Raw genomic sequence first — 14,364 nt, forward strand, 5'->3', positions numbered from 1 at the left:
TATTCTGTGCTTCTAACTTTGTGGCAACAGTTTGGGGAAGGCCCTTTCATGTTTCAGCATGACAATGCCCCAGTGCACAAAGCGAGGTCCATACAGAAAAGTTTTTTTGAGATTGGCGTGGAAGAACTTGACTGTCCTGCACAGAGCCCTGACCTCAACCGCATCGAACACCTTTGGGATGAATTGGAACGCTCAGTCAGGCCTTAGTCGCCCAACATCAGTGTCCAATCTCACTAATGCTCTTGTGATTGAATGGAAGCAAGTCCCCACAGCAATGTTCCAACATCTAGTGCAAAGCCTTCCCATAATAGTGCAGGCTGTTATGGCAGCAAAGGGGGGAACCAAATTCATATTAATGCCCATGATTTTGGAATGAGATACTTTTGGACATGAATTGTAGAAATAATTTGTTAAGACAGGAGTAATTGTTGTTAAGTTGTATTGAATAAAATTGGGAATACATGTCACATCAAGAGACGACACCTGACTATTCATGTAACTCACTAACAGTGTTACTTTAAGAACAGGTTTCTAGAAATGCTTTCAGAGAGAAAGAAACCTGACATGACAGTGTGAACAAAATGTTATAGTGATTTATTAAAGGTTCTAAAAGTTATAGCAGTTCCATTTTTTTTCACAGAATAATAAATTGCAGTTATAGAAAGTGCATTTATGAAATTCCAAACACAGTATAAACAAATGACCTGTATCTAATAATATTCAAAAATATATCACAACACTTATGCAGAAAATGGACCATCTGGAGTCCAGATTGATAACATAGAGTATATTTTTGCCAGTAGAGATTGCATGCCTATATCATACACAAGTGTATCTTGCTCCTGTCATATTATACTAATAATACATTATTCAATGACAGAAGTGGAAATGGGGCTGAGAATTATCTTTACATGAAATCTGCTTGATGGCAAGGACTTGAACTGAATGAATTTGATGTCTACATTATCTTAATTGACTGTATTGCGACGACATCAAATTCACACATTCACATGGTAATGAGAGTTAGACTGTGTCTTCCGCAGTTTTTGCCTCATCAAATGCTCTCAACCTGTCGTTGCTGGCTTCTTTGGCAGCATTGTCCTTGTTGGACTCTTCTTCTTTTTCCTCCAGATTAGCCTTCCTTTCCTCCTCCTTTTTCTCTTTGTACAACAACCGGTAGTTGATACCCATCCCCACGAACAGGAACACACTGGCAATAATAAGGATCACCCCACAGCTCTGGTAGGTGTATTGGTAGTCGTTGTAAATGTCTTTGAATTTACCTGTGGAAAAACAAAAGATGAATTCTAAATTGTATCATAAGTTAATAGTCTTTACTTTTCATAAAAATTTACCAGTTAGATGATTGTGTGTCTTTATATAGAAACAAGGTGCTTAACTAAACTACAAATACATGTCCGTGTGCACATACTCACCTAGCAAAGGGGGTCCTAACAAGACAGGCCCACACTCCACGATGGTGACCAGTCCCACTGCACTGGAGAAGCGCTGGGTTCCCACCAGGTCCATGAGTGTCTCAAACAGCACCGCACTCAGCCAGCCGAAGGCAAAGCCAAAGAAGATGGCGTAGATTACAAAGCCTGTGTAGTCCACGGAGATGGGTGCCAGGATGTGGCACACGCCATTCAATAGCACAGAGCAGGCAAAGAAGTACTGCACCCTGGGTCGTATCCACTTGGTATTGGCCACAATGCCCATGGAGGGCCGGGCCACCATGTCCACAAAGGCCAGAATAGACAGCAGGAAGGCTGCCTTCTCTTTGGGGATGTCCCTGCTCTTGGCGAAGTTACTAAGGAACACCAGTGGGGAGAAGAGACCAAAGAACATGATGACGTTACCCATGAGGTAGAGCACGAAGCCCCGGTGTTTGAACAGCGAGAGGTCAATAAAAGTGTTGCACTTCTGCGCACATGTCATACTCTCTTTGGCAACATCTTCACTTTTCAAGGAAGACTGTGGTTTGGTTTCGATGGGTCTCATGAGAGAGCCAGCCACGCAGCAGTTGAACAGCAGGCCTCCCAGGATCAGGAAGCTGCCCCTCCAGCCAAACTGGTCAAATAACCAACTGTTGAGAGGGGCCAGGGTGGACAGGAACACCGGGCTGCCTGCCATGGCGATTCCATTGGCGATGGGCCGCTTATGGTAGAAGTACTTCCCAATCATAGTAAGGGCTGGGTTCAGATTGAATGCCAGTCCCAAGCCTGTTGAAATACATTTATAACAGTTCAAAAAATATTTATGTTTAGTGATTTCCCATTGGTTTTAGTCTAGACACAGGATACTAGAGTGGTGATAGAGTTCCTAAAGAGTTCCCTAGAGGGCGATAAAGGTCCTTAACAAAAAAAAACAAATTGTGATCATAAATGAAAGAGGCCTACCTCTGACAAAGGTTGAAACAGTACCCATACTTAAGTAAAAGTAAAGATAACTTAACCTCAAATCTGACCCTTTTTTCAATTTTCGCCTAAAATGACATACCCAAATCTAACTGCCTGTAGCTCAGGACATGGATATTCTTGATACATTTTGAAAGAAAACACATTGAAGTTTGTGGAAATGTGAAATTAATGTGGGAGAATATAACACATTAGACCGATCCTGCAGAGGTTAGAAAATCACTCAAGTAAAAGTCACCCAGCAAAACACAACTTGAGTAAAAGACTCAAATATCTGGTTTTAAAATTTAAAACATTTAATGTACTTAAGTACGGTGGTGGAAAAAGTACTCAATTGTCATAAAAGTAAAACGTAAAAGGAAATGCTTATACATCAAGTTCCTTATGTTACGCAAACAAGAAAGCACCATTTTTTCTTTCTTATTTTTTCTTTCTTTTTTTTACGGACAGCCAGTGGCACACTCCAACACTCAGACATAAAAAAGTATTTATGTTTACCAAGTCTGCCAGATCAGAAGCAGTAGGGATGACAACGCGCTATATTGATAATTGTGTGAATTGGACCATATTGTTGTCCTGCCGGAGCAAGTATTTTTGGGTGTGAGGGAAAATGTATGGGAGTAAAAAGTACATATTGTCTTTAGGAATGTAGTTGTCAAAAAATATAAATAGTAAAGTACAGATACCCCACAAATCAACCTAAGTTGTACTTCAAAGTATTTTTGACTTAGTTACTTTAGATCACTGACCTCCGACCACTCCCACACAGAAGTACAGTCCTTCCACTGAGTTACAGAAGGAGGCAGATATCAGTCCACACCCAGACAGTAATCCTCCACACATCATGACTGGACGACTCCCATACTTATTAACCAGGATACTGCTGATAGGACCTGAGACAAACACACACACACACGTCACAAATGACAAATGCAATACCAAACAGTCAAGATGGTTCTCGTGTAGGGAAAAGTCACATTAGGCAACTATGCCCAAGCAAAACTGACTATACCATTATGACTATTGAAATCAAATGTTGATGACCTTTATAGGATGGCATTCCTTTCTCTTTATTAATATTTATTCACGTGTTTTTAAATATGTTCATAGAGAAGATTCCTTTCTTTATTCAAAATGTGATAAAGGGAAAGTGTATAATAAGAAAAGCCAGATAACTTCAGAGAGATGTTATATTTGACCACTAGAGGTCCCCAAAGTCACAGTTCTGAGAAACACCGGCGCAGCCAGAGATTCAACACAACTTGTGCAATGATTTCTCTCACTGCAGCACTGCAGCAATTTCTCTGGTCTAGCGACTGTTCGCAATGCAATCTCACACAAAACAAGACAATCACAATGAAATTGTGAGGTGTCGCCGCGGCTTGTGTGCTCCTAACGTAGGTGCTGAGAATGACAAAAGAAGATGTCTCTAAAGAGCCCTTCAGAACAAGGCTACTGTAAAATCCTGCTTCATTCTGCTCTGTAGGTGATAGTGTGTGTGCAGGATGATGTGTGTGTGTGTGTAAGAGAGAGGTTTTGTATAGATAAAAAAAAGTTGAAAGTACTTGAACACAGGATACAATTAGGACTGTAACCATAAAGTACATTGCATTTTATGTCCACTGTCTCCAAGCAGCATACTTAGCACAACATAAAAACAGCAGAGTAGGCTACACTTAATGCGTCCACATGCTTCCCAGACAAAACAGTTTGTGCATACATTATTATGACATTTGGTGACGTTTTCGTTCGTTTTGGACTTTGGTAAGGGTTTTGTTGGCTGTTTGGGAACACAACATTTTTTCTCAAGGCCAGTCGAAGTTCGGGAGTCTACACCACTTTGTCGGTGACTGGTCAACGTTAGGGATTCTTCAATAAAGTCTTTGTTGTCATTCAACGAGAAAATACTGCATTTTTCATGAAAAATACTGCATCAAACATCATGTTAGTCATTTAGCAGACGCTCTTATCCAGAGCGACTTACAGTAGTACTAATGAGTGCATACATTTATCATACTTTTTCGTACTGTTCCCAAGTGGGAATCAAACCAACAACCCTGATGTTGCAAGAGCTATGCTCTACCTACATCTTAATTAGATGTACAATTGCGCAACTAAGATCTCCTTGGCAAAAAAAAAAAAAATGTGTGACAGATTTCTTGAGTTATCTTCAATTAATTGTGACTATTTTGAGGACTGGCTATCGCGTCTCAAAATGGACAAACAGTACTCTTGCCGATTTCTTAATCTTTTTTCAAGCAAAGGTCTTTTAAGGGAGTATGCAAGCACACTTTTCGGTTCGCCTAGCTGACATCAGCTAGCCACCAGCTGCACTGAAGCACGGTGACTCCTTTAGGCAGACTCATTCCCTATGGGTATCCTACCATAAGTCCCATGTAATAGTGAATACTGTCCCTTCATTTTGAAAGATGGGAACAATACATTGAAAGGGAAATGACTTTGTCCCACCCATTGTACCACCAAAGTCTGAATATACAGTTCATTGTCTATTGATGTGACTTGATAAACATACTCCACATTTTTCTAATCAATGATGGCCTCAGGTTCACCCCACAGTCTACTACTACAGCACATGCCCTATTATCTTCCCTACTGGAAACATTGGAGGCTGTTCACAATATCATAATTTTGTTATTGTCTTAGACTGCAACATATTCATTCCATTAAGGTGCGGCTGAATCTGAGGTTTTGGCAACACCAATTCAAGGTAACTACGGATTATAAACTGAGCCTAACCACAGCTATCTCACTACACTATGTGAACATATGCCTACTCTCTGTCTGCATGCCCACCCTCTGTCTGGCTTACAACAACAGGGCCTAAATGGGAGCGAAGATCGACGTGGAAGACGCTTCAGCCTCCCTGCCAAATCTCGGCACCACTGAAGGAACCTAAATAGAATGTGACGGTTTTTATTTAAAGGTTGTCCAGACTCATTTGCCAGCTCGGAACACGACAAAGGCTTCTTAGATTCTAATGCAGGCAGGGCTAAACTCCAACAAAGAGCCTGTCCCCGCCCTTTTCAAAGATGAGCTGGTGAGGGGGGGGGGGGGGGGGGGGGAGTCTGAGGAGGTAGCCTATGACCAAACCTGACCATGTCAGACATTATGAGAAGGATAGGTAAGAAATTCAAGAGGGGACAAGAGGACATTGTCCCAGTGTCCCAGTGAATGTATTCATTTTCCATAACAATCTTTTTTTCATAGCATTCATGGATGACACACAAATACTATTCAATAAATTGTTATGGCGACTTACAGTTAAATAAGGCAAGCAACACAAGCCATTTTCGGTTGTGCAAGAATAGCCTACCTATCAAAAATGTTACATGTATGGATTGCCACTGTGGTGCTGCTTGGTATTTGGGAGTCTAGGCAGGTTACTGTTAAGTACTTCAAGACAACTGTAAAAAAAGGTTTTTCTAAAGACAATTGATTCAATGACTCATTGACTCATTGAACTACAATCTAGAAGAACACATATTGTGTACCGTTGGACATCACCCCCACTTTAAGGCTTGCCAGGACTGGGTCGTAGACATCATTAGGGTCTGAGTTTGACAGGGTCTGTGTATTCTGGTCCTGTACAGGGGTTAGAGGTAAGCCCACACAGTAACGTGTTCCTCATCATGCACAGGCAGTGATGTGTCCAGAACCTAGCTAACAGGCAACCTACTCAGAGCTCAGAGAGGGAGAACTGGAATCTACTGGGAACCATCTGAGACAATCTTACTGCATGACCTGGTGACCTGGCTTTCACCCATGCAGCTCCTGAATGTGTGCCTGAGCTAGGTGTTATCTTTTGAAGGAATGTACTGCTGAACAATAAATAGCAGTGATTCACTGATCTGGTGGGGGCCAGCCACGGCAGCTTTGTACTTCAGTAGGTTAATGACTGCTTATCTGTCTGAGTGGACTGTACTTACACACATGATGCCGGTCGCTTATATACTAAATTAGGATTATGGTTCCGAGATCATTCAAGAATTCATAAAGTGCTGCTATTACTGAAGCTTGACCTACTATACTGTGTATGTAGTTTGTACTACTACACGTGAAACATATCGGCACTAATCCTCTCATGAGTTCAATGTTTTGGTAATTACTCGTACAGTTGTTTATCTTACACGTTATTCTAAACAGGCACTACTACTAAGCCGGCTGAAAACGCTGGCAATTTGTGCAGTTAATAACAATGTTTAGTAACTTTTATGAGACAACACCACGCCAGTTTATCTCCCCTCCTGGAGAGAAAACAGACAATGCCGACAACGCTTTGTTATCTGACGCCAGACCTCGTCTTGAGGGACAAGTCCCTCTGATTGCTGTTCTGTGTGTGTGTGTTGAATGTCATGCAGATGAAAAGAGGCGTATCACCGGTTCACGGGGCAGACCTGTTTAACATCACCCAGCATTTGATTCACCCCAGTCCCCGCTGGTACAGGAAGCCAGACCAACCGACACACTCACAGTGGTCTGCCTGACTTTCATGTTGGCCATTTCATCTCCTCAGCCTCAGATGTCACCTGGGACAACATTGATGTGATCAGAGCATTAACAAGCACACTGGAAAGAGAGGAATCACATCCACAGAGAATCAGGAGACAGCTACCGTTGCACTGTTAAAGACGATGCTTCTGAAGAGTAAAAGCATTCCCATTTCGTTTAATTTCAAAGACAGTGGTTTGATTCAGGCCTCGCCGTCTCGTTTTGGACAATACACTTCATCTTGATGTGATGCCCAGTGACCTCACGCCACATAGTCAATGGGTGGGAAACTATGGGAGCTCTGTGTGACTGAAGAAAAGAAGGTGCATGAACGGTCTACTGAGCAAAAGGTAGAGTGTATTTTTCAATCGCATTCGCACTGAAAGGTATACAGAGAATACGGAGGCCTAACATAGGCTTCCAGATTACATTCATGTTACAAGGAGCAGTCAGAGCATGAAGGACGATGGTAGACATTTTCTAAGTTGTTGTCGTATCTATCATTCACATTTTTTTGCATCAAATTAAATATCTAAAAGAAAGCCAAGTTGAAGTTTCCAAAGGCTCAAACGTCATCTTGAGAGCTTGTAGGAGGATATGGTGCGACACGATTTGGGACACATGCTTAATGAGCTACAGTAGCTAAAAGGTGTCAGTAGCACTTAAAAATGATCATCACCATTCCCTTCATGGGATTACCAAGCTTTAGTAGGACACTATTGGGGTGTTCAGCAGCTGTTATTACTGATGACAATATCAATGTAGCTAATGTGCTCTTAGGCAGCGGTTACACGCTGCCAACAACAGGCCTGGGTTGAAGTAGCGTTTGTTTCCTATAAAATATTTTAGCTCTGCTTGATTGAGTTACGCCTGGCTCAATGGAACCAATTAAATGGTCGCTTGGTCCGTTCCCTGCCAAGGCTCAATCAAAAGCTCAATGTATTGGAAAGAAAGCAAATACCCTTTGAACCCAGGTCTGTTACACAATGCTCCACTACTCATTCTGGCTGAGCATCTTACAGCTCACTTCTGCCACACACTATCTCATCACACTAGCTCTTCCTACTGGGAAATGAACACATTCCGTTTGCAATTCTAATATGTTCCATGGCATGTAAAATGTGTAATGTATTTAGGAACAAAAAAAATGCACCCCATTCTTGCTTTTCAGGCGTTTGTGAAAGCAAAGATGGCTGGAGTACACATTTAACATGTTAGAATTGAATTTGTGTGAGAAAAAACGTTATTGTGTTATTACTGTGTATCCAAAACGTTTTTAATTAACATGTACATTTCTGGGAGTGGTGTACTATTCCATCTTCCAGCTCACCTCCAGCGTACATGACTGCCAGCATGATGGAGGAGATCCAGGACACCTGGCTGCTGGAGCAGTCGAAGATGACCTCGATCTCCTTGAAGAAGACAGTGATGGACTTGGGAAAGGCAAAGGAGAAGCCGATGGAGATGAAGGCTCCCACCACCACCGCCCAGCCCCAGCCCCCCTCTGGAGGGGTGTACCCCTGGGGTCCTCCAGTGGCAGGCGGCATGGCTGCTGCTCACCAAGCTCCTCTGCACAGGACCCTACACAGCAATGGGCACCTGTTGGAGAAAAATGAATAGAGTTTTCAGAAACATGTCATCGTTTAAACAAAGCTAGAACTGTATGTTTTATTATTTATTTTTTATGAATCAAACTATGATAACAATGTTTCACAAAGTGAACATGAACATTAATCACACAAGTAAATACGTATGTTCAAGGAAGACTTGTTCTTTACTGTTAAGGTCAGATCAATTAAAATATAACTTCATTTGTCACATGCTTCGGAAAGAACAGGTGTAGACTAATAGTGAAATGCTTACTTACGGGCCCCTTCTCAACAATGCAGAGAGGAAGAAAATAGAGAAATAATAGAAAAGTAAAACACGTGGCAATTTTTTTTGCCGTGCTGATGACATCTATATCGGTCCACTACTTTTGTGATTTAAAAAAACAACTAAATGTATTTGAGTGTTTACCAGCATTTGTAACGTGAGTCTGATAATTATCTGTACAAAACAGTTAATCTGATAATAGTTGTGGAATATAAAAAGTTCTTTCTTGGTCTAACTGAAATGGTCTATTCATTTATTTCCCATAGATGCTTTTATTCAGAGCAACTTACCATAGTGAGTGCTTACATTTTCATACTTTTTTTGTACTGGTCCCCCATGGGAATTGAACCCGCAACCATAAAGCAAGCAGAATGCTCTACCAAGTGAGCCACATCCTCACCTCACAGCATTACAAACCACTTGATGTCTCAATTACTGTATTGTGTTTTTCTTCATGGTTGTGAAAAGTCTACAGGTACAAACCTAGATGACCAATCTATATACAATACAGTAGTGCACATTTACATTAAGTGGTTTGTAAGGATGGTAAACTAATACTGCACAAAAAGTGGTTGTTGCCCGTAACTTTGCACCTTTTTGATGTACATGTTTGAGGACAGGGACTTGTTCCTTCTGGATTCCATTAGAATGACAATCACAGAGAACGGGACTGGGCAACAACTCTTACAATTACAACTATTGAATCCTGAATGATACTGTTCTTAATTATACAACTACCTTTTTTAAATACTATTAAAGGCCCAGTGCACTACTATTGGGAACAATTTTTCCTGCAGCATCGTCAGCACCGCTACTTCCTGCGGCTATCCTTGGTAGATATCACAGGTGTGTCATGGTAATTTGCTTCAGTGAATCAATGTTATTGCAACAATAACTAAATATCAAACAGCGAGAGGGGTAAGGCACGCATAAAAATGTCCTGTTAACATCAATGGCTTGATCATTTAGATGTTGACTTAAACAGGCAATCAGTAGTCGCTTATTAACGCATAAACGCTTCATGAGCTTAGATCAACTGTCGTACCCCATCAGAGCCAGAAATATAAGCTTGTTTTACTTCAACGTTTGTAAACAAAGTCAATCTAAATGAACAGGCTCCACTGCCTGTTTGTTTACATTTTGGTAAGAAGCCTCAAAACATCGTTAAAACTATCATTTTGAAATCATGGATGCTCAGTCCTTGCATCCATAGTTCTGTCTATGAATTTGATAGAGGTGACATTTCTCCAGCCCCACCCCTCGGCTTCTTGCCAAAACAGGGTTTGGGGAGTACGCTTTGTTATTGGTTTACCTGCTGGTTGCCAACTTTCGATAGTTTCAACTTTAGGCCATTTGCATGATTATTTCTTACCAGTGTATGAAACGCAGAATCCATAACTTCATCCTCCGGGATTTCACAAGTAAATGGATGAATTTGATTTGCCAAAAAGACGCATCCTAAAAAGCCCAATATTCACTGTGTGAGTGGCATTTCTGGAGCTGCTTTTTTACACCTTCTGTAATTCCAGCCGTCCATTATACTCCCACGACTCCTCACTTCTGAGCTGCTGAAAACAGGCCCATCTCCAGAGTCACATGGCTTATTGTATTGTTTACACTGGGGAGCCCATCCGCAGTGCAAATGGATCAAACCGTGAACATGTGTTATATTTAGCTTCCTCCAAAGCTAAGGCTTTCATAAAGAGGGTGATGATTTAGAGCTTCTGCATGTTCGGCGGAGAGGACTCTTGATCTAAACAAAGTGACGGCCCTTTGTGGTGGTGAAAACAACATGGATTTAGCAGTTTGGTGTATGGTGCAGCGGTGCCTCGGCATGGACCGTATCTTTCCAGAGTTTTGAGAAACTGTGACGCCAAGCTGAGAGTTGAGCTGGGGGGGTGATAGGATTGCACTGATTGAATGCTGAAGTCTGGAGGAAAGTGGGGCGTTTTTTGTTTTGTTTTTCAAAAGGCCATTATTTCCTCCTAACACTGTCCAGACAGAGCTTTGATGCAAAGGTAATATAACGAGTCAATGACCGACAGTGGGCTTTATGTATGGCAGCCTCTGAGTGTCTCGTTTGAACACCAAAAAGCATTTAGGGTGGACTACGTGTAATACAGAAAACCCGTTAATGTCGGCTACGACATATTGCATGTTGCACAGTGTAACAGGAATACCCAGGTAAACAAAAAGGAGAGCAGCCGTTGATAATATCAATCAAAGAGCTGTCTTTTTTTTTGGTTTTTTTGTTTGTTTTTTACATTTTGCAGCATGGGAATTTAACCTAGATATAGGGAAGGTTAAGGGGGACACCTAGTCAGTTGTACAACTGAATGTGTTCAACTGAAAAGGCTCCCATTGGAGTCTCTTAAAGTCATTCACCGTGCCATGCTGGTTTACAACGTTCCTTTGTTAGCGGCTGTAGAGAGAGAAAGGAAAAATAAGACGGTGTTTCCCTATTAACTTCAACTAAACCAGGCCATGCAGTTATATTGCACAGGAGTTTGTACATATCCAAAGTGCACTTATCAGGAGTGGACTGCACTGTTTAATAGGTGTGAGAATGCAATGTACGGGGTGTCCTCTTACATCCGTCACTTCCTGCCCTGGGAACAAAGGTCAGCAAAAAAGACATGTCTCTATCTGAAAATAGTCTTTACACTTTCAACAGGCAGTCTCTCCACACTTACATGTTTGTGCTAGAGCACAGGGCACACACGCCGTGTACATTTTGTACATTCTGTGCATGGGGTCAGGAAGTTTGTTGAGTCCCACACGAACAACACCGTGTAATAATATTCTGTTTAAATTCATGAATGGAGGAGAAAATCAGGACAAAGACAATACTGTATATATTAACGATTTATAAACCCATCAAGGTTATGAATAATGAAATAAACAAGGGCGGCAATTTCCTCCACTCAAGAAGACTGAAAACTTTGCAGACTCTTGAGTTGAAAACTCAATTTGATCCTGCTTTCTAGGTTTACCATGTGCAGACAGCATGCATGGAGGATGAAATATGATTCAGGGGAACAGGGCGAATGGAGAATGGCCCCCTCATTGGCTTAAGTTCTGTAATAAGCAGCCAAAGTGGGAGGCCTGACAGTGCCACTTGAGATGGAATATGCTGCTTCAAACGTGCCAGCGGCACATGTGCTCGGCGCTACAGGGTATTAGCTGTGCCACAACAAGGTCTATGTCTTATCTTATACAAGGTTCAATCCCTAGCAGACATCTTGTCACTTCTGAGAGGCGCACAAGCCCGGGGATCAGAAGCCCCAGGATTTTAAGCGAACATGGCCCCCCAAATGGATGTGTGACTAACAGAAACTAATGTGGATCAGGTCAGGACAAAAGTTGGGTTGCTGGACCAATATTAGGTTATTTCAGTATGCTCTTCTAAAGCCTACGATACTAGCAGTGGGATTTAGGTTTGAAGGCTTGGTAGGAATGAGTTGGAGAGTTCAGGTCCTGGCCTATGGTTTTGTAGTATGCGATCCCCATTGATTTCCATTGCAGCCATGCCTCAAACACCCTCCTCAATACTATAACGACCCCAAAGTGTGCCATCGTGATCATGACCATCTGTCAATGCTTTTCAGGGCATGAACAATGAAAGAAATTGCCATGGTTTTTTTCCCGCACCCGTCACTCACATAACAACCTGACATACTGTATGTGTCACATCAAGCGTACAAGTGAGATGCCTCTTTCTTTTCCCATGTCGACAAATCGACATCTCAGAGCTAATGCAGATGGATGTATGGGTTGCGTCTTACCTTGCCAGCAGATCTTTCTAAATCCAGATGAGCTCTGCAGGCTGAGATGGGGAGCTCTCACCGAGGCACTTCAGGGCAGGACAGACTGCATACTGTACTATATCCTAAGTGGATCTGTGGAAGAAGCAGAGACCTCTGCAGAAGTCTGGTCCAGAAAGTCCGAGAGACAGTCCCAAACTATAATTAATACTTCAGAGTCAGCATAAGGGCTAGTCTGTGAAGTGGAAGGGAAGTGGACAAAAGTTTGGTTCATTCAGTGGCCAGATCAAACAGCTGGGCCGGCCAAGGCACTAGAGTGCGAACTGGTGAGGTCAGTCCAGCCAGCCTCTTATTGGTTGTTTGAAGATTAGAGCCGTGCCCCTGAAATGTTTTCCCCTCCTCCTTGTCATGTGTCTCCACTCCAGCCCACACTAACTGTAGTACTGACCCTACAGGAGACATCTAACAGTGGGATACACACTAAAGTCTGGGTTTAAAAATCTAATTAAATGTATTGGTCACATACACATATTTAAACAGATGTTATTGCAGTTGTGGCAAAATGCTTGTGTTCCTAGCTCCAACCGTGCAGCAGTTTCTAACAATTCACAACAATACACACAAATCTAAAAGTAAAAGAATGGAATTAAGAAATTTATAAATATTAGGATGATCAATGTCGGATAGGCATGAACTATATACAGTAGAATAGAATAGAATCTGTACATACACCTTAGCCAAATACATTTAAACTCAGTTTTTCACAATTTCTGACATTAATCCTAGTAAAAATTCCCTGACTTAGGTCACTTAGGATGACCACTTTATTTTAAGAATGTGAAATGTCAGAATAATAATTGAGAGAATGAATAATTTCAGCTTTTATTTCTTTCATCACGTTCCCAGTGGGTCAGAAGTTTACATACACTCAATTCGTATTTGGTAGCGTTGCTTTAAATTATTTAACTTGGGTCAAACGTTTTGGGTAGCCTTCCACAAGCTTCCCACAACAAGTTGGGTGAATGTTGGCCTATTCCTCATGATTGAGCTGGTGTATGTAGCCTAGTGGTTAGAGCGTTGGCCTAGCAACCAGAAGGTTATAAGTTCAAACCCCTGAGCTGACAAGGTACAAATCTGTCATTCTGACCCTGAACAGGCAGTTAACCCACTGTTCCTAGGCCATCATTGAAAATAAGAATTTGTTCTTAACTGGCTTGCCTAGTTAAATAAAGGTTAAAAAAAACTGAGTCAGGTTTGTAGGCCTCCTTGCTCACACACACTTTTTCAGTTCTGCCCACAAATCTTCTATATGATTGAGGTCAGGGCTTTGTGGTGACCACTCCACTACCTTAACTTTGTTTTTCTTAAGCCATTTTGCCACAACTTTGGAAGTATGCTTGGGGTCATTGTCCATTTGAAAGACCCAAGCTTTAACTTCCTGACTGATGTCTTGAGATGTTGCTTCAATATATCCACGTAAATGTCCTCCCTCATGATGCCATATAGTTTGTGAAGTGCACCTGTCCCTCCTTCAGCAAAGCACCCCCACAACATGTGCTTCATGGTTGGGATGGTGTTCTTCAGCTTGCAAGCCTCCCCCTTTTTCCACCAAACATAACGATGGTCATTATGGCCAAACAGTTCTATTTTTGTTTCATCAGACAAGAGGACATTTCTCCAAAAAGTACGATCTTTGTCCCCATGTGCAGTTGGAAACCATAGTCTGGCTTTTTATTGTGGTTTCGGAGCAGTGGCTTCTTCCTTGCTGAGCGGCCTTTCAGGTTATGTCGACATAGGAC

General features: G+C 41.9%; 1 protein-coding gene across 1 annotated transcript; it reads right to left on the bottom strand.

The window, feature by feature from the left end:
* Positions 1-422: 422 nt before the first annotated feature.
* On the bottom strand, positions 423-12,919 carry LOC139413265 (monocarboxylate transporter 1-like). The gene is made up of 5 exons (XM_071160447.1): positions 12,587-12,919; positions 8,257-8,525; positions 3,167-3,310; positions 1,437-2,222; positions 423-1,283 (listed from the first exon to the last, which is right to left on the bottom strand). Exons 2-5 carry the CDS (start codon positions 8,471-8,473, stop codon positions 1,024-1,026), a joined length of 1,407 nt encoding a protein of 468 aa, XP_071016548.1. The 5' UTR covers positions 8,474-8,525; positions 12,587-12,919; the 3' UTR covers positions 423-1,023.
* Between the last annotated feature and the right edge of the window lie 1,445 nt (positions 12,920-14,364).

The sequence above is a fragment of the Oncorhynchus clarkii genome, chromosome 7 (assembly GCF_045791955.1).
Source record: "Oncorhynchus clarkii lewisi isolate Uvic-CL-2024 chromosome 7, UVic_Ocla_1.0, whole genome shotgun sequence".
Classification (NCBI taxonomy): domain Eukaryota; kingdom Metazoa; phylum Chordata; class Actinopteri; order Salmoniformes; family Salmonidae; genus Oncorhynchus; species Oncorhynchus clarkii.